General features: G+C 44.4%; 1 protein-coding gene across 1 annotated transcript in view; it reads left to right on the top strand.

Moving 5' to 3' along the window:
- The window catches only part of LOC310795697 (extracellular calcium-sensing receptor-like), a gene marked incomplete at both ends in the record, with an annotated part of 28,230 nt that extends 10,757 nt beyond the window's left edge, over positions 1-17,473 (top strand). Inside the window, one exon of the mRNA XM_083657765.1 lies at positions 16,560-17,473. Coding sequence (XP_083513891.1) covers positions 16,560-17,473 — 914 coding nt within the window. The remainder of the gene's footprint in view (positions 1-16,559) is intronic.
- Positions 17,474-20,947: the final 3,474 nt, after the last annotated feature.

The following is a 20,947-nucleotide window of genomic DNA, read 5'->3' as shown; positions in this document are numbered from 1 at the left end:
ACACTCCTCCTCCGTATGGGAGTGTCTCTGGGGCTTTCTGCTGCGTTTGCTCTGCACTGAAAAGTCCGCTACATCCAGCTTTTTTACAGCGTTCCGCGTGTATTTGTCACCGGCTCTCATGCTTCCAGTTGAGAATAATAACAACTAATAACAAAATCATGCGGATGGGCTATCGCAGCGGACACGGAGGTGCTCAATTGTGGCAGCAGATTGGCTGCTGCAGGCACAGCTAACGTTATGCTTCATGCATATCGATGAATACGGATGCGATGCGATTTCCGTTTCCCCAACGACTTCTTCTCTGTTTTTTCCTCGCCTTTCTGTAATCTGGAGAGCACTGTCGCCACCTAATGGGTCCCTAAAATAGCTTTTACACATTCAACAGCCACCATACTTTCACAGGAGATGGATCTGGCTTTGATGCACGTCCCACCGTCAAAAAACGCAATTGACGAACATACTCGTCCTTGGCACTCTACGTTACTAAACCAATTGACGAACATACTCGTCCATGGCACTCAATGAGTTAACGTTAACATTACTCATCACACGTCCAAATTTACAGTTGTGGTTAACTGGTGCCAAGCCAACTCGCTAATGTTGCTAACGTTAGGCTAACACAGGCCATTCAATCAGTAACGTTATATTTAAAAACTGCAAAAATGGCCTACCTCCATGTTAGCTAAGTGTTCATCCTCAGACATCTGCAGTTCTTCTTCTTTCTTTTGAATGGCGAATTGAACAGTCAATGACTGTTTACATGCACACAATATTCCACTATTATTTGGAAAATGACAATATTCTGAATTTTACAAGGGTCATGTAAACAGCATATTCCAGTTGCATTTTCCGAATTTCGCCTTTTTCAGAATTTAGCATTTTCCGATTAAGACGTGGGTTATTCCAGTATTATTCGAGCTTTAGGAGGATTCTTTGATCATGTATACAGCGCATTAGGAATATGCATCTCAATCAGGGTTTTTACCGCAGTTTGCGATGCATGTTGCCTGTTTGCGGTCAGCTAATGTGTGCTAGAAAGTGCTAGAAGAGGCAATATGATCATATAATCCATCATCTCTGGCATGCGAAAAGAAAAGCGCACATTTCTGCAGGAGCTGAGAAACATCGATTTAAAGAGAGATATTTAAAGAGAGAGTGGTGCCCACGGAAGTCCAAAATGCTTGCGAGCCTGCAAGGTAATAACGTAGTAGCCTACTTTTTATGAAAGACTTGGATGTGCAAATATCGCAATGCCAAACTTTTCAGCAGCAAGCTCCTGAAATGGACCAAGTGATGCTGGTAAGATTAGTGCTTCTCTGTTTATTCTCAACAGAAAACCTCTGCTGATTCTACCTGCATCTGTCTCTCTCCCCCCCTAGGGATGGGACTGTTAATTTTTATTGATATTGATACCATTTTCGAGTCTGCTTAACGAACCGGGTCCTTATCGGGTCCACTATCAATACTTTTCTTTTGTATTATTTGGTGTAAAGACATGATGATTCTTTTTTTTTAAGAATTTTTTTATTTCTGAACAGAAGGATTAGCCTCGCCTCCAATAAACAAAAACTGCTGATGCTGTTGCTGTGCATTTATTTGAAAAGGAATAGGGCGCACATGACATGCAAATAGTAAAATAATATCAGCAGCACAGACATCAGCACTCAGCAACACTTTTTCCAACTATAAAGAAAATAAATGTTATTCACAAATGTTTCCAGACTTTTCAAGATGTGCTCTGTACTGATACTGAACCAGTGGAAACAATGAACACACTGATTTTCATGCAAAATAATACAATTCTCAGACATAATTTTGTGTGTAGGGGGAGGGGTGGGATAGTTTGAGAGCACAATTTGCTGTAGCCTTGATTTTAGCCCCAACTGTTGCAGCTGAAGGATAAGCATTACAAATAAAATAAATAATAAATAATATGCTTAGCAGCTTTACACAACAAAAAGAAAAAAGAATTTACGCTTTTTAACACGTTAAGTGCCATAGCCGAGATAATTTGTCTTACATAATCCAACGCTTGAGTGCCAGAGCCGAAATAACTCGTCTTACATAAACATTTTTTTTTTTTGACGGTGGGACATCAATCAACAACTTTTACATCTTCGAGATCACTATTGGAGCAAGAGAATGTGTATAATCTATTTTACCGACCCACTAAGTGTTGACAGTGCTCCCCCAGAGAGCGAAATCAAAGAAAAAACTGCCGCGGGAGAAAGCCATTCAAGGAAATGGCGAGGCGATTTTACAGTAATCCATTCCTTGCCCGAGAGCGGCCGCGGCGCGCAGGCAGCAGCACACAGAGAGCGGAGAGCGATTTGCAAAATAGATTATAGGTGAAACACACTTTGAAACACCTCAGAAAGGCCAGAATCAACATCTGCCCATCGCCCACGCATTCCCCGGCCCATCTTGACTCGCACAAGGAGCGTCCGCACGCAGGCAAGCAGGCAGGCAGGCAGGCAGCAGCAACGCGCTTCTGACACGCCCGCTGTAGAGCCAGGAGGAAGGAGGAGAAGACACACGGAGGGAGGAGTTTGAATGAGAGGGGTGTTTCCTGTTGTTATGGAGGAAATTACTGTTCAAAACTATTGTTTAGAATGTCTGACGGTCTTACTGATGCCAAAAATGAATGGTTAAAGTGACTGTTCTATCGAATTCACAAAAAGCCATTTATCTCTGAATAAATTTCCAGACGCTGAAACCATGCTGTACTCAACGGCTAATATCTACATAACTACTAACTCTGCAAACTAACTCTTTTAGACAGAGAAAGCACACATTCTATTAGTTATTTTTAGATGATTGGTGTTCATGAATTCTTAACAGAAAATAATCCTCGGCTCTTGTAAAATGAGCCAGAATCCTCAAAAAAAAACCTGGCACAACTTACCTACAGGATGAAAAAATGGCTGGCACTCAATGTGTTAACAGTTCTTCTGTAGAAAAATGAGCATATCTGCCTTATCAGGCAGGATCCTGGATCTCTCCCCGCTGATGGTGTCCCCAGCAGTGGAAAACACCCTCTCTGAAGGGGTGGAGGAGGCTTGAACCCAAAGGTAGCTGTGAGAGAGTTCAGCTAGCAGGGGCAGCACATCCCTCTTTCTCCACCACCAGAGGACAGGGTCTTCCTTCATACTGATCGGAGTCATGCTTCTGTAAAGCTGGATCTCCTTCTTCACTTTCTCTATGCTGGTCATCTTGTTCGGCTCAAAAGCCTGTAGCTCCCGCTCCTCGTCTGCAAAGAGCTCCTCCCAAGGCACTCTTCTTAGGCTGTAGTGGAGTGACTGCAACTGGATTCTCTTCATCATCATCATCTGACAACATCAGTGTGACATCATCATCATCATACTCAAGCAGGAAGTGGCGCCTCAAAGCAGCCGCAGGTGTTTTTGTCGGCGTGTGCCCTCAACTTTTTTTAATGTCTTTTATGTTGTTTTTAGTCGCATTTTAAAGCTATATTTTCAAGGCAGCCTGCAAGGATTTGTTCTGCATCATGTGTGGACATCGGTAAACCTGAAAGGAGATGAAAGCAGTAAATAATTGCAAATACTCCCCGCACTTCCTCATGGACCTAAGGAAATGCGCAGCCCAGCTGAATGGGAATATAAAACAAACGCTAGAAAGCATCGGGATTATCCGCAAAAGAAGTCGGGTAAGAGGATCTAAAGCCGGTAAGAACAGACGGCAGAAAATTACAATCATAGAAGGACACAGACCGATGCCTAAACATATGAAGAAGCGGGAGAGTGTCCTGACTGAAATACGCTTTGAAAAATCTGAACGGGAGCAAACCCGGATGCCAAAGCTTACTCTCTGTAACGCGAGATTGCTGATAAAAAAGACTGATGAATATGAACTTTTGCTGAAAACCTTAGATGCAGACATCGGATGCGTTACTGAAACGTGGGCTCATGATAACATACCAGATGAATCGCTGTCAGTACAGGACTACCAACTCTTTAGAAGAGACAGGATGAATGGGAAAAGCGGAGGGGGCGTGGCTGTGTACTGTCATGAGAGACTGCAGGCAAAAAGGAGAAAGGATTTGGAGAGCGATGACACTGAGTGTGTGTGGGTTCAACTACAACCGCGTCGGACCCCCAGCAGTGTCTCAACTATTATTGTGGGGGATCTGTATCACCCCCCCTGGGCAAATAAAAAACCTCACCAGGACAGAACTCTGGAGTATTTGATAAACACTATAGATGCAATTAAAGCGTCTTCCCCCCATATGGGACTATATTTATGTGGAGATTTTAATAAACTACCCACAAAAATGTTAACCTCCTCCCACCCTGATATTCGGCAGATAGTTAAACGTCAGACCCGAGGGCAGGCCACCCTAGACTTGATTTTTATGAACATGGCTAAACTCTATAGCCCTCCACCCTTGCACCCCTGGGTTCCAGCGACCACAAGTGTCTGGGGTTGAGCCCAATAAAAACAACAGGACAGAAACAACAGGTGAAGCGAAAGAGGGGCCGGTTAGTGACGAAAGAAAGAAAAGAGGCTTTTGCAACATGCATAGCCATGACTGACTGGTCTGCTGTTTACGAGGCTGAGGATATAACTGCCAAAGCAGCAAGTTTTAACAACTATATCCAGACAGCGATGGACATATGCATGCCTGTGAGACAGAAAAAAATAACAACCGCGGACAAACCCTGGATGACGGAGAAAATAAAGCAGGCTATAGAGAAAAGACAAAAAGCCTATAATAAATGGGGGAAAGTGGGAAAATGGAACGAAATTTGAAACTCCATCCAAAGACTTCTACACAAGGCTAAAATAAGATACTATAAAAATGAAATGCAAAATCTAAAGAAAAAGCACTCCAGGGAGTGGTGGGACTTTATAAACAAAGGCCTAGGACGAACTAAGTCACCCGATGCAAGAATTAAAATACAGGGAGTTGAAGAAAGCTCTGAACAACTTCTTTGCCAAGTCATGGACTAAAACAACGCCCTACTGTGTTTTCCCATTACCCGGACCTCCCACACAAAGTGACATCTGTAGCATTAGTGAGATGAAGCTAGCCCTCACTCGGCTGGACCCCCGGAAAGCAAGTGGGCCGGACGGCATTCCAACCTGGCTGCTTAAAGAACTGGCAGAGGACCTGGCTCCGGTCATCACACATCTGGCCAACTGCTCTTACCAACAGGGGTGTGTCCCCGATATATGGAAAGAGTCAAATGTCTGTCCCATACCCAAAGGCCAAGACCCTGGCTCAATCTCAGACTGGCGTCCCATCTCCCTAACCTCTTGTGTAGGGAAAACAATAGAACGATTTGTCTTGAAAAAGCTCATGCCCACAGTGCTCGACGTGTGTAAAAATCAATATGCATATCTGCCCAAGCACAGCACCACAACGGCTTTAGTTAGAGCAATGCACACCTGGCTCACTGAAACCGACTCCAAACCAACAATGGTGAGAGTACTGTTGGCAGATTATGTCAAAGGCGTTCGACCAAATTGACCACGGGACCCTGATGCAAAACATACTGGACTTGTTACTGTGCCCATCTCTGACAGCCTGGATACACAGCTACATCACAGGGAGGAGACAAAGAGTTGTGGCAAATGGGGCTCATAGCCCCTGGATTGAAGTCACATCTGGGGTGCCACAAGGGGGGGTAGCTTCCCCATATGTCTTCCTCCTCTATATGGCCACCCGACATGCTGTGTTTGAGGACACCCTTGATGTGGGATATGCAGACGACATCGGGCTGTCGAGAGCCATTCCCATATCCAACATCATGTCAGACACATCAATGCGCCTGGAGGCACAAAGGCTGGACGAGTGGGCAGCAAAGAACAAAATGACGCTCAATGGGAAAAAGTCCATTGAGCTGCGCATATGTTTTGCCCGGGACCCACCACAACCTCCCCCACTGATGCTGGGGGGACAGGAAGTTCCTGTTGTGGAAACAACTAAGTATCTCGGATACCACCTGGATCAAAAGCTGACTGGAGATGTGCACATCGAAAAAGCAATAAAAACTGCCTCCAAGCGGCTGCACTATCTCACTGTCATGGCGAGACACGGTCTACCTGCAGATGACCTCATCACCATCTACACCACTCTCATCAGGCCGTGTCTGGAATACAGCTCAGTGCTCTTGGTGGGATGCTCTAAAAAACAACAGGCAGAGCTAGAGCGAGTCCAGACACGTGCCTGCAAAATGATCAGAAGGAGAGCTGGTGAGATCTCACAACCCCTGCCGTCACTCCAGACCAGAAGGGAGGAGGCTGCAGTGAAGCTGGTCAGGAACATGCACGATGAGCAACATCCTCTGCATGACCTGCTCCCTCCAACACGAGGCAGCTGCACTGCCAGGACACTGAGGAACCAACACAAGCTGGCTGAACCCAAGGCCAAGACCAGCAGGCTGAAAAATTCAACCCTGCATACTGCAGTCAGACTGTTCAATGACAATGAAAAATAATACAGCATGACCACCATGAACTGCTACCTGCCCTTGCTTTGCTGCCCTGAAATACTCTTAACCTAAAATTTGTTTTGTATGTAGCTTATCTTTTATGTAGTTTTATCTTTTTGTAATGTATGATTCTCTGTAAAGTTCTGCAGTTTTTCAGTCGGGCCTTGGCTCCACTGCAAGCATGAATTAATCAAATCAAATCATATCATACTCGGCCTCCTCCTCCTGGTCCTGGCTTGTGTTAGTGTCCTCCTCAAGGTCTGAGACTGGGAGGACCTCTTCTGCTTTGGTAGCGTTTGCTGCTATAGCTGCCTCTTCCAAACGGTCCCAGGTGGAGTCCGTGTTACTCTTGGCTTTGAACCTGGGGTCCATCGCAGTCGCCTCCTCCAGGAAGTTGTGGATGTTGTCCTGATGGTAGCGTCCAGAGAGGTCACCCCAAACCAGACATGGGACCAAGTCACTTCAGTCCAAGTCTCAAGTAAGTCCCAAGTCATTTGGTCCAAGTCTCAAGCAAGTCCCAAGTCATTTTGTTTTGGGCAAGTCAAGTCAAGTCACAGGTTTTGTCAAGTCAAGTCAAGTCGAGTCCTTAGTTAAGTCAAGTCCCAAGTCAAGTCACTTTTTCCCCCCACGCCCAAGATACTGCAGTCTTACCTTGACAGATTTTTGTATTAATACATCTAATAGTGATATCATTGGCCAATTTAATTATCTAACCTGTTAAAAAGGGAATTGAATTTGTATTATAATCATTGATATTCAGTGAAATAAATGTAATCAAACAAAAGTAAAATAACTTTATAAACGCTTAGCCTATTTATTTCAATAACTGCTTCAAAATCATAATCCTCCACGTCAGTTTTAAACAGTGAAATACTGACAGTCAGACTAAAATGTAATCAAACAAAAACAAATGACTTCAAACGTATTCTCTTCATAATAAAAGAAAAATCCTCCCCATCAGTTTTAAGCAATGAATATGGACAGCCAGAATACAATGGAGGCTAATCAAACAAAAACAAATAGCTTAAAATTTAATCAAAACATAATGTAAAAAATATTAAATAAACATTTCCTCTCAATAACTGTTAAACAGTGAAACACTGACAGCCAGACTACATCATCAAACTTTCTTAGATTCTGCCCCTGTCCCGTCTGCCCAGTGCTGCCAACTCTTTTCCAAGCAGTCGCTATTGGTTAAGAAAGTCTAAGCTAGAAAACAAACAAACAAAAACACGCGTCAGCGTAGCCGTTGTAATAATCATTGACTGTATGGTTGTAATATTAAGTGCTGACTCCACCCACCTGGGCCAGATACGGGAGAAGCGCTGTGTTGGTCAGACAGGCAGAGAGAAGGAGAGAGAGGAAACCTGCACCCACGCCAATTCATGGGCAAAATCCGTTGCGATTCACCTGGATTCAACACATTAACATTGCTTCCCATACTCAGATTTGTCGCTAGTCAATTTTGAAAAATAAAGTCGTCATGGGGGTCTGAAAAGGAGCTAAATGTAGCGACAAAGTCGCCAATTTGGCAACAGTGCGTCTACTCTCTTTGCAGAATATCCCAGCTGTGTGTAATCACTGAGGAGTGTGATTGACAACCAGTCATCCAATCACGACAATGCTATAAGGAGGAGCATGATTGAATGACAATTTGTCATTGGATGACTCAGTCATGCTCCTCCTTATTGCATTGTCGTGATTGGATGACTGGCTGTCAGTCACGCTCCAATAAAATGTTTTCTAATGCCGTTCCAGCTGCACTCGCCATGCACTCTGCATGACGCTACCGGACAGACACTTGACAACGTTACGTTATTATTTAATTGTTTACTTTAAACTTTACTTTACACTTTAAACTAACAAACACAAACAAGTCATCCAAGTCATCACCTCTCAAGTCAAGTCAAGTCTCGAGTCTTTAACTTCCAAGTCCAAGTAAGTCTCAAGTCATTTATGTTTTTGTCAAGTCAAGTCACAAGTCATCAAAACAGGGACTCGAGTCGACTCGAGTCCAAGTCACCAAGTCTCAAGTGCCCATCTCTGCCCTAAATCGCCAGTTTGATGCTAGACAGAAACAGAGAGCCTCCTTCCTGAACTGTGAAGTTGCTCTGCAGTTTCTCGAGTATTGGAAGGATCTCACCGCAGGTGAAGCTCTTGTCACTCGATACACACAGTGTAGACTTGTACATGTCCACCATGACCTTGATGAAAGCTTCTGCTTTGGTGAAGTCATAAATTGTGATCCTATCCAGTTTATCCCGCTCCATCGGCTTTCGTAGCCGTGGATCCAACACAGCAGCTTGGAGGGCCGGATACTGTTCGACGAACCTCTGAACATCAGGAAGAGAGAGTTCCACCTGGTTTTGACGTCCAGTATCAGGGTGTGCGGAGGACAATTGGCAAGGGGCTGCTTCTCTTTCAGCGCAATCTTGGCCATTGCAGATCGCTTCATACACACAATGACTGCTCTTATTTTTGCTGCCCACCGGGTCACTGTGGCATGCCATAGACTTTTTGCGTGGCCAAGTTGAGGGTGTGGGCAAAGCATCCAAGTTTGAGGATGTCCAGCTTCCTCACAGCGACATCCATGTTGGACGCATTGTCCACGGTCATCGCAACCACCTTCTGCACAATTCCAAATTCTTCCAAGACGTCTCCAATCTCCACTGCTACTACTTCCCCCGTCTGCGCCTGGTAGACAGCTTTGGTCCGGAGGACCTTTTGGTCAAGTTTGCCTTGGCTGATGTCATGGGCGGTCACAGTTATGTAGTGGTCTTGCGCTATGCTAGTCCATCCATCACTTGTGATGGCTATCTTGCCCACATTTGCCAGCTCGGTTTTAACATTCTGTTTCTCCACATCATACCATGCAGGGATGAGGGTGTCGGACAGAAGACTCCTGGAGGGAGGGGTGTAACGTCGATTCAGGGCCTTGGTCATCTCCCTAAAACTTGGTGACCCAACTGTAACAAAGGGATGCAACCCCTTCACCACAAACTTTGTGACAGCCCTGTGACACTGAGCAGATGGCATTGTTGTTACTCTGGCACATTTAGCAGCCAGGGTGAAGAGAGTTTGGTGTACGGGGGGTGGAGCTCGAGCTGTGGACTCAGCTGCTGGGGTGAGCTGACCACCACCATCTAAAATGATAAATGAATGAAGATAAGCGAATGTTAAAGGTCCCATTCCGTGCAAAAGCTGTTTTTACTTGTAAATGCATATATACTGCTGTCAGCCCTCCCTGTAATGAGTGGTCACACGCTCAGAACTGCCACAGTTGGATTTGTCCCTATACAGCTCTCTCAAGCAGTCTCCTCCAAGCCACACCCCCAAACGCGTCGTTTGCCCAGAGGGGAATCTTGGGGGAATTTCGACGTCACTAGCTTCCTCCTGCATACTGCGCGGGTCCCTCTCACACAAGCTACCTGCACCATTTAGTCTATAGCCACAAAATTAACACTTCTAGCTGGAGCAACGCCAACTGTACGTGATCCAGCAACTGCAGAGGTGCATTCGGTAAGTCTAGGCATTTTGAGATGTCCTCTTTAGCGTAGTACCGTTAAGTTAACGATAACTCGCAACCTAGCGTGCTGGTCCACAGACGCTAATCTGATTGGCCGCTGGGAGCCTGGGGCGGGCTCTCCCTCAGCGGCCAATGGGAACTGTTAGTTCTGAATATATTATTGAAACAGGCCATTCTTGGGAAGCGACCAGATGAGGAAGTGAGAACTCCGTCACAACAAACGGGGTTGCTATATTTTCGACAGATTAATCCAGAATCATGTTTTATGGACCAGAGACACACGTTTTTAAGAGGTTACAGCTGCACGAATTGGGACCTTTAAAACATATTTTGGACTATCATTAATTATTAGGCTATATAACTCATTAGGCTCTCCAAATGTTTTTCTATGAGACAGAAGACAAATTAGTGACACTTTTACTTTTTTATACAAGTATGATGAGTGGGTGGGCCCCATTGAAATTATTATGAAAATAATGGTTGTATTTTAATTTAAATATTTGGTTTGATTGAAACAAAAATCTTGCCATTAGTATTTTTTAATAGCCTATAACAAGCTGTTAGGAGTTAAACAAGTCATAATTCCCTCTCTCAATTTTATATTGCTGTGAAAACACATTTATTGTCCACTGCAAACTATTTGGGTTTATTTTTTTGGTTTTCTTTTTACAGAATACACATTGAATATCCACACTGGGTAGACTAGCCTCTATACCTAATATATACAATCAATGCTCTATACCCACGGTCACCTATTAGGCTACATTGCCGCTTACCCTCCTAATGGTGGGACAACGGTACATGTCATGAGTTGTCACAGAGCAGGACGCATGGCACAAGGAACTTTTATCACTGCCTGGGACTGCATATTGGGGGATTATTTTATCAAGTGGATTATGTCAACGAACGGGACTTGCGTGGAGGCGTGGATGATGGGTGGATGATGATGATGATGGTGATGATGATGATGCAATTGGAGCAGACGGGGTTTCCTTGCGAAGACAGTCGAAGGTACTGTCGGATTTTATTTGATGGCAAAGGCTAAGGTGCTTGTTCATGGAGGACGTGTTTCCACCCTTACAAGCAATCAGCTTGTCACATATTTGGCATTTGGCTATAGGCTTGTCTGTCACTTTGGTGAAGTGTAGCCAAGCTTTTGACCGTTTCACGCGTTCAGCCATTTTGTCGCTTCCTCCTGTGTCTGACTGTCACGCAAGTTCGCAATTGCAACCAAATGAATGATCAAAGGAGCAGTGAACAGGGGGCGTGTCGCGTCACGCCTGATGCACGTGTTTCAATCCTTAATCGAATTAAAAGTTGTATTACATTCACTCACGTGCACGACACGGCAGCACACAGGCTTGACTGAGTCAGTGACAGGGTGCTTGACAGCGAATCCAGCGCACAGATCAGAGAGGGGAAACACTAGGCGGGGGGCAATTAATGGACCAGCAGCGGCCTTACGGCCCCGGGTATTGAGTCCCATCCCTACCCCCCTCCCTCACGTGTCGGGGAGGGCGAGCTACAGCTGCATGTAAACGGGAATATTTGTGGATTATTAATTTAGTCGGAATATTGTCATTTTCCAAATATAGACAAAAACCTGAGTATTGTGTGCATGTAAACATAGTCAATGATTGCACCCAAGATCTGCAGTTTGTTAGCGTTTGTAAGGTGTTAGCTTCAGCCTGCTTTGTTCGGCGCAGAGCTACTATGTCATATCCCTCCCAGACGGTGATAGACAAATGGTTCGTCTAATCATCTGCCAAGTAGATCTTTTTTAACATGACATTGTATCTGCTCAGGCCGTTCCCAGATGGATGTTTTTTTGTGAAAACAAAACCACCCATCTGGCAGCATCAGGTTATTCGTAGAATGCTTATAAAAATAATTTGACTTGGTCAAACCAGCGATTCAGCTATATTTATAATCAGGACAGACCATAGAACATTTCACTCAGACCAAAACTAAAATAAGAAAAAATGTGGCACATGCCCCAGCTGCAGCCAGAGCCCCAGAGGCTAATGACCTTGGGCCCTATCTTGGTACAGGATATATCCCCTATTTGCGCTTGTGCACCTGTTTGCACGTGCCTTAAGGCAGGAAAGATTGCAGTCCGCTGTCCAGAGTTTTGCACCCCCGCCTGGCAGCAGCTAAACGCATCCCTACCTCACGGGAGCATATTGTAATGATTTATACAGAAACATAACTGTTTAAAAATTATATAATTGTTTGGGTAGATGTGACCTATCTGTTTTTAAGTTAAAACAGACCAAAAATATGGTGGGGAGGCAATTACTCGCGGGGAAGCATAACTTGTCACAACAAAAGGCGGAAACGCAGATTAGAGGTGTGCCAAATCATTTATGCACGGCGCAAACGGGATTTGGCCGGTGTTAACCACCAGAATTATTCACAGGTGTGGCCTGGCAATGCCTGGGCGTTACAGCAATCAAACCAGATTCCCGTCTTGCAGTCCCTGTAATACAGTTTGCGTGATGCCTGCTGTAATTCGCCCCATGCATAATTTGGATAGGTGTAGGCCTATTGACTGTATATATTATCCCGATCTCATAACGACACCATCACATCATACACATGTTAAAAACATCTGTGTTTTGATGCAATTCGGGGTATTTTGTTGACTGGGGTGGGACAATAGAAACGTGTTTGCAGCGGGTAAACGGCAGAGACAAAAGAAAACATTGGAGGATTTACAGTGGACTCAATTAAAACTCGGCGAAACATTGAGCTATGGTGCGCTCAAGCACACCATAATCAGCGCAAAGTAATTGCGCGCTGCTGACGATAGGATAATGCCATCTATCCCCACATTTTAGCGCTGAAACACCTGGTTTGGCATGTGGCACGCCTATGCCCAGTACCATTATAACAGGCATGCGCTTGTGCCCGCCCCCAATTTGCATTGCGCACAGCGTTAAACGAGCGCAAATGCTAAATTTCCGCTTTTGCGAAGATAGGGCCCCTTGAGTAGGCTATAAGCCCCAGAGGCTAATGACCTTGAGTAAGCTATAAGCCACAGAGGCCAATGACCTTGACATAGGCTATAAGCCTCCCCAATTAGCAAATATTCAAGTATCCCATGCAGTTACAATAGTAGGTGAAATGTGTCAGTCTGTCTTGTCATACTAAAATAATGTATTGCATTAATAAGACAATCAAAGCAGACTTTTAAAATTAAAGGAAATTACTCTCATTAGTAACTAATTACTTTGAAGTAACTACTAACTTTAAAGTAAATACATTACCTTTTGAGGCAAGTAACTGTAACTAATTGCCAATTTTCAGTAACTTGCCCAACGCTGTTAAGACTCTCAGGTTGGATAATGTCAATACTAAAACTAGAACGACCACCGTGGATATATTCCTCCGCCAACAAGTGAGCAGTCGACATCCATGTCTGTCGAGACTTTGATATTTGAGCCAAATGTGAAGAAATTTCATGAAGGTGTTACTGATATATGGCGTTACCAAGCTTGAAAATGGCGTTCGTGGGGTCACAGTGACCTTGAACTTTGACCACCAAAATGTATTCAGTTCACCCTTGAGTCCAAGTGGACGTTTGGGCCAAATTGGAAGCAATTATGTCAAGGCGCTCCTGAGATATCACGTTAAAGCGCTTGGAAATGGTGTTCGTGAGATCACAGTGACCTTGAACTTTGACCTTTAACCATCAAAATCGAATCACTTCATCCTTGAATCCAACTGGACGTTTGAGGCAAATTTGATTAAATTCCGTCAAGGCGTTCCTGAGATACCACGTTAACTCATTGAGTGCCATGGACGAACATGTTCGTCATTTCGTTTAGTAACGTGGAGTGCCAAGGACGAACATGTTCGTCAATTGCGTTTTTTGACGGGGGGATGTCGATCTAAGCCTCTTACATCGCCTCTTACAATATGGGAGCTATTGAATGTGTGTAACCTATTTTACAGAACCCTTAGGTGGCGACAGTGCTCTCCAGATTACAGAAAGGCGATGAAAAAACAAAGAAGAAGTCGTTGGGGAAACGGAAATCGCATCGCATCCGTATGCATCGATATGCTGAAACATAACGTTAGCTGTGCCTGCAGCAGCCAATCTGCTCCCACAATTGAGCTCCTCCGTGTCCGCTGCGACAGCCCATCCGCATGATCAGCCGTGGAGTTGTTATTATTCTCAACTGGAAGCATAGGAGCCGGTGACAAACACACGCGGAACGCTATAAAAAAGCTGGATGTCGCGCACCCTTCACTGTGCACAGCAAACTCAGCAGAGAGCCACCAGAGACACTCCCATACGGAGGAGGAGTGTGCAGTTGAGGGGGGGGGGCACGCAGAGCAGCACACAACACCCAGACAGACCCAGACAGCAGGACATGATTGGCAAACGCAAGCCAGAATATCCGATGCCCACCAGCAGCAAATCAAGACCAGCAAGAAGCTGCAACCAGCAGCGCACGCAGGGGCCAGCGCTGCTGGTTGCAGCTAAAAAATATTATTCTGCCAAAGAAAATTCCCTGGCCTTCAATGTTTTATTGAAGGAAATTACTTTTGAGGTGTGACTACATTAGAAAATATTAGCTTCAGCTTCAGTGAGTCAGTGATGTGCTTGAAATGTTTAATTTCACAAAAGGCTCATTATCTCAGCTTCTAGAAAAAAATGGCTGTTTTTGGTTAAATCAAGCTATCTTCTCCGGCTCATAACTAAATAACGGAAAATGGGATCAATAAACTTTTTTTTGCAGATGATAGAAGAGAGTCTCATCGTTCTTTGTGCGTGTTCAGTGTTTACATAGTAATATCACACAATATTCTGTGGGCCTCGAGAAATCACTGAAAACGCTCTGAAACTCTGGCACTGGTCCGTTCTCCAAAAGTGGCTGGCACTCAATGAGTTAAGGAGCATGAAAGGAGTGGTCGTGAGGTCACAGTGACCTTAAACTTTGACCTTTGACCACCAAAATCTAATCACTTCATCCTTGAGTCCAAGTGGACGTTTGAGGCAAATTCAAAGAAATTCCATCAAGGCGTTCCTGAGATATCGCGTTAACGAACTTGGGAATGGCGTTTGTGAGGTCACAGTGACTTTGAACTTTGACCACCAAAATCTAATCAGTTCATCCTTGAGTCCAAGTCGACATTTGAAATTAGATGTAATTCCATCAAGGCGTTCCTCAGAACATCAGACAGACGTACATATGGACGTCCGGCCTGGCTATCGCCGGTGGAGGCATAATAAATCACTCAACAGCAACTCAAAAAAGTGCTTCCTCTCTCAGTTAATAGCTACCGATATCTCACTTGATGGCTGTGAAACTAGTTTGATAGCTCATGTAGTGTCGATGTCAATTCACATAGGTTGGAGTTTTTTCCACATAGTAATTGAATCAATATTCACAAAATAATGTGCAATTGTCACAGCCAGTGACAGTCTAGCATTAACAGTAACATTCATCAGAGCTCACCTGTTAGCAGTCTTGCCTAGTCTTTCTGTTTGGCTTCTCTGGACAGCTCTGTCTGGTGTGTTGGTAGCGCTTGGCGGTTATGAGCATCATGTTGTTCGTTTATACATTTAACACACAACAATACAAGATGCCTGCAAACAAGTAACGTTACATTATAACAAACTAAACAACACACTTGTCGCAAACGGTCACATCCGTCTTCTGTATGAAACATGAAAAGGGAAGGTTATAACACTGCTACAGAAGCCTATATAAGGACATCCACATTATGACATCTCTTCCTCAGCTATGCCTCTTCCTGGTGGACAGCCACAAAAGTACAATCATACACAAGCAGGACCGTGACACAATGTATAGCTGTCATGGGAAAGGTCATAGCTCCTTTCTATACATAGCTACCTGATAGTTGTAATGTTACTGAACCATCTATCTGCCTAGAAGAAATTAACAAGTGCAAATACCTTGAAGCCCACCCTTATGGCCCTTTAGGTAATATCACAGCATCACAGCTAATCATTTTCAAATGTTCCTACCTCTTGCCCCTTCCTTGCCACACCCCTCCCCACCACCCATATTGCCTTAGCCACTCTGCCACCCCACCCCTCCAATCCCAACTCTGTGACTTTCCTATCTCTAGCTATGGCCCCTCTTCCCTAGTCCCACCCCCTTTCCTGATCATGCCCCCTCCCACCAGCCACTCCCCCGACTCACCCATCAAACCCCAATTGGAGGACCTACCTATCCCTGACGCTGGGCCCTATTCCCTAGCCCTGCCCCTTCACTAAGGTCGCTTTCACATATAAGTTGTTTGGTCCACTTAACCGCCTCAGAGTTTGTTTCCTCGGATAGTGCGCTTCGTTTGGGGTGGTGTGAAAGCGCAAACCAACTCTGTTGCAGAACAAACACGCGAACTCTGGTCCGCTCGAAAACGTGGGTCTCGGTTCGTTTGCAAGTGAACCCTAGCGTGGTTCGTTTGTGGTGTGAAAGCAAACCGAACCAAACACAAGGGCAAATATAGGAAAGGCAGTGCATCATGAGTAGAAGTAATGTGTGATGGAAATAATGGAGCTACTCAGGAAATGTAATATCTGTTTTGATTTTAACTTGTAGATTCCATCACCTGTGTGCGATGCCATCCTGAATTCTGGTCAAACGAGAAAAGAGATGACTGTGAAAAGAAGCACACCGAGTTTCTATCATATGAAGAGATTATGGGGGCACTGCTCGCGGCCGCGTCCCTGTTAGGGACTTGCATGACCGCTATCATGGCTTTGATTTTCTTCAGATACAGGAACAGCCCCATAGTCAAGGCCAACAACTCTGAGCTGAGCTTCCTGCTGCTCTTCTCCCTGGCCCTGTGTTTCCTGTGTTCTCTGACGTTCATCGGCCGGCCCTCTGAGTGGTCCTGCATGCTGCGACACACAGCATTTGGGATCACCTTTGTCCTCTGCATGTCTTGTGTTCTGGGGAAAACTATAGTGGTGTTACTGGCCTTCAGGGCTACACTTCCAGGTAGTAATATCATGAAATGGTTCGGCCCTGCTCAGCAGAGACTCAGTGTCCTGGCTTTCACTCTCATACAGGCCCTGATTTGCATACTTTGGCTAACTATCTCACCTCCTTTTCCTTTCAAGAATTTTAAACACTTTAAAGACAAAATCATCTTAGAATGTGCATTAGGCTCAGCTGTAGGCTTCTGGGCTGTGTTGGGGTATATAGGAGTCCTGGCTATGTTATGTTTCTTTCTAGCTTTTTTAGCTCGGAAACTTCCTGATAATTTCAATGAAGCCAAATTTATCACCTTCAGCATGCTGATATTCTGTGCAGTCTGGATTACCTTTATCCCTGCGTATGTCAGCTCTCCAGGCAAGTTCAGTGTTGCTGTGGAGATATTTGCAATTCTGGCCTCCAGTTATGCACTGCTAATCTGTATTTTTATTCCAAAATGTTACATAATCTTACTGAAGCCAGAAAAGAACACAAAAAAGAACATGATGGGTAAGATGTCATCAAAAGCAGCATGATGAGTGAATATAATAGGCATAATGTAGTAGAACAACAGGAACTTGTTTCAGTAGAAACACATTTCATTCAGGAATAATAAATATGGTTGCTGTCATTGACATTAATCCTAATCAGAGCTACTGTATGCCATTGCTGATGCTGCTCCTCTTGGTCCTGCAATGGGGAGAGGAGACTGTGGGCCCTATCTTCCCTCTGGCATTAGGCGCTAAACTGGCATTAAAAGCAAAAAAACACGCTTTGCGCCTGACTCGGGAAGATAACACCTTGTTTTCATGGCCCGAAATGCGCTTTACGCCAAAGTAAGTGCCAGAATAGGCCAGAATGGGCGTTTCGGCCTTAAATGCTCTCTTCCCCACTGCCATTAATTTAGCGCTTAGCGCTTTTCAAAACCAGGCTTTATTCAGTGCACCGACTCCCCCACACACAGACACACGTGAAATCTCCCAGCATGCATTGAGGCTAATACATTTTGACAAGAAATAGCAACCAAATCAGCCTAAGTAGGCTAAGTGGTAGATAGAAATAATATTTATGTTAACACAACATGCAATTCATGTTCATTTCAATATTGGACAAAATAAAACATAAAAATCAAAACACAACCCTATGTGAAACATATATGTAATCCAGGTGGCATATATATCCGTCGCAAATACAACGTGGTATAGACGAGTGACAACCGTTACACGGTTGTACTGTGATGTCCGCTCCAACAAGACTTAGCTTACTTGACACATACTTTTTCAATAAAAACACATTTATGCCATGACTCTACATAATGTAGGCTATATTTATGTGCATCATTTAGCCTGTGCTGCGATGTGCAGGAGCAGCAGGTAGCCTACAAGTTATAAAACTACCTGCCCTGAAGGAGTCGTTTGGGGGTGCTTGTTCACTATTGTGAAAGTTATGTGTTTACAACATAAAGATCATGGAATTGGATGGTATCAGGAATGTCACGGATAGTTAACATTCTATATTGTAGGCTACAGGGAGGTATCAGACCTGCTGAACAAATCTGTATTTGCCTGGCTGTAGGTTGAATTGTTTTATTCAGGCTATGATCTGTGATGTGCTGAGATATCCAAATTGGCATGAAGAGTTGACAGCATGCAGCCGCAACCCGGACTGGATAGACTGGAGCTTTGAAAGGAAGAATATCATTGCTTTAATGCAGTTCACCAATGACCACAGTTGTGAATAATTCTACGCCTAAAAGGCATGGTTAAATGGTTAAGGCCGGGTTTAGCGCCGAGGGAAAATAGGGACGGCGCCTGACCATGCCCAGTAATAGCGTTAAACGCTATTTTAAGGCCAGGGGGAAGATAGGGCCCTGTGTCTGCTGGCTACAAGGGCGGGCTTTTACCTAACCCTAATCCAGATCAAATAAAGTAGATTAACAAGATAAAATCTCAGATAATGTGAACTGTAGAGTGATCATATATACACTTTACATGTGTATGATGTATATTTCACACAGTTCACATTGCTGTTGATACTGTAGCAGACAGTCATAACTGGATGATGACACTATTCCCCAATATACAAAATAGTGTAATGGCAAATGGTAAATGGCCTGCATTTATATAGCGCTTTTATCCAAAGCGCTTTACAGTCAGTAGGTACATTCACCCATTCACACACCGATGGCGGCAGGTTACCACGCAGGGTGCTGGCACACCAATGGGAGCAATTTGGGGTTCAGTGTCTTGCCCAAAGACACTTCGACATGCAGATTGGAGGAGCCGGGAATCGAACAACCGACCTCTTTTATCCAAAGCGATTAGTGGACGACCCGGTCTACCTCCTGAGCTACAGCGCCCCTAGTGTAAATAAACATCATGGACATTTTACATGTCAACTCCAACATTTATAGATACATTTTTTGTCATACATTGCTACATTCATTCCAAATTTGATCCAAAAGGCCCCTGATGTATCCCGTAAGGTCAAATACAGCATCAGATTCAATACTGACTTCCTAAACCCAAACATCAGAATCATGTTCACACCTCATCATTGTGGATTTATTGTAATGAATGAAAATAGGAATATATATGACTTGTAGTAGCTAGAGGGAAAATATATCTAGCAGGAGTTAATATTATGGAATAGTTTAAAAAAATAATTTTCAAAGAGGTGCTAACATACAGTATATTAGGTGTTATACCATTCCTGTTTGCCTTATATAACAACAGTCTGAGGGGCTCAGATGGTGTGAGCATGTCCGTGAAATTCGCAGAGACATTTTTGACACCTCCAACAGTCCCACCCCTTTTGAGGAGGAAGCAAACAATCTGCACCAGTAGTGCGAGGAGCACTTTCTCTAGATAAATGTGAGGAAGACAAAGGATCTCCTCATACTGTAGACTCAACCAATTTCCATTATACATCAAAATGCAAAAAGGAGCAATCAAGAAATGAGTATCACTACAAAGCCCTGCAATGCCAAGAGCTGAGCAAAGAGAAGAGTCCCCTCACTCAGCTGGTCCTGTGGCTTAGTTCACTTCTAACCCTGTTCTGCCTCAGGACCAGTCTGCCTACAACTCAATTAGATTAAACCAAATTATAACACACCAGAAACAAAACTATAACACCAATTGGAACAGAAACAAAAGCACAAAGGAAAATGCAGCAGTGATGGGCAGACCGATTATTTTCAGAAAGAACCGGATAATTCGAATTGATAAATGTAATTGTATCGAACCTTTCGAGTTTTGATACTTTTTGCAAATAAACAACAGCGCTTGTTCCTCTGTGACCCTCGGCCCGTGCACAAAACCTGTGTCCAATGGTTGTCCCAGCTTCCTATGTTTTGGGTGACTGCACTGAGTAGCAGGCAGTATGAAGTAACAGCGAGTGGGCGTGTGTGAGTGGGAAAAGTGACTCATGAGCACTTGAACTTTCGACAGTACAGTTCAGTACGTATCGGACAGTAAAAAGAGTCCTTCAAAAAGATGTGTTCATTCTTTTTTGCCCATCACTAAAATGCAGTGCTATCTGGCCCTCAAAGGACAGTACACTGTGGCAGATGACCTGACCACAGTGACTGACATTAAACAAAGAACTATGTTGACAAAGTACAGACTCAGTGAGCACAGCCTGACCATTGAGACAGGCCGGTACAAACAATCATGGCTCCCCAAAGTGTGTGAGTGCTTCTGCCCGCTGGACAAAGAAGACAAAGTGGAGACAGAGCTGTACTTTCTGACAGAATGCAGAAAACTCCAACCAGTCCAACCAAATATTACCCCAAACTCAAATACAAACATACTGATTTGGACCACATCACTAACTGACAAAATACCACTCCTGTTGGGAGAGCACAGAGAGAGTTGCAGGCTAGCAACAGAGAAGGGGCCCTATCTTCCAACAGGCGCTATCCCCTAATAGCACTTGCGCACCTGTTTGCGCGTGCCTTAAGGCTGGGAAGATAGCACTCCGCCTTGCGCCGTCCCCCAGGTGTTCTGCCG

The sequence above is a fragment of the Poromitra crassiceps genome (genome assembly GCF_964638095.1).
Source record: "Poromitra crassiceps genome assembly, chromosome: 21".
NCBI classification, from domain to species: Eukaryota; Metazoa; Chordata; class Actinopteri; order Beryciformes; family Melamphaidae; genus Poromitra; species Poromitra crassiceps.
Note: the sequence above shows the minus strand (reverse complement) of the source record. Positions and strands in the feature narration are given on the sequence as shown.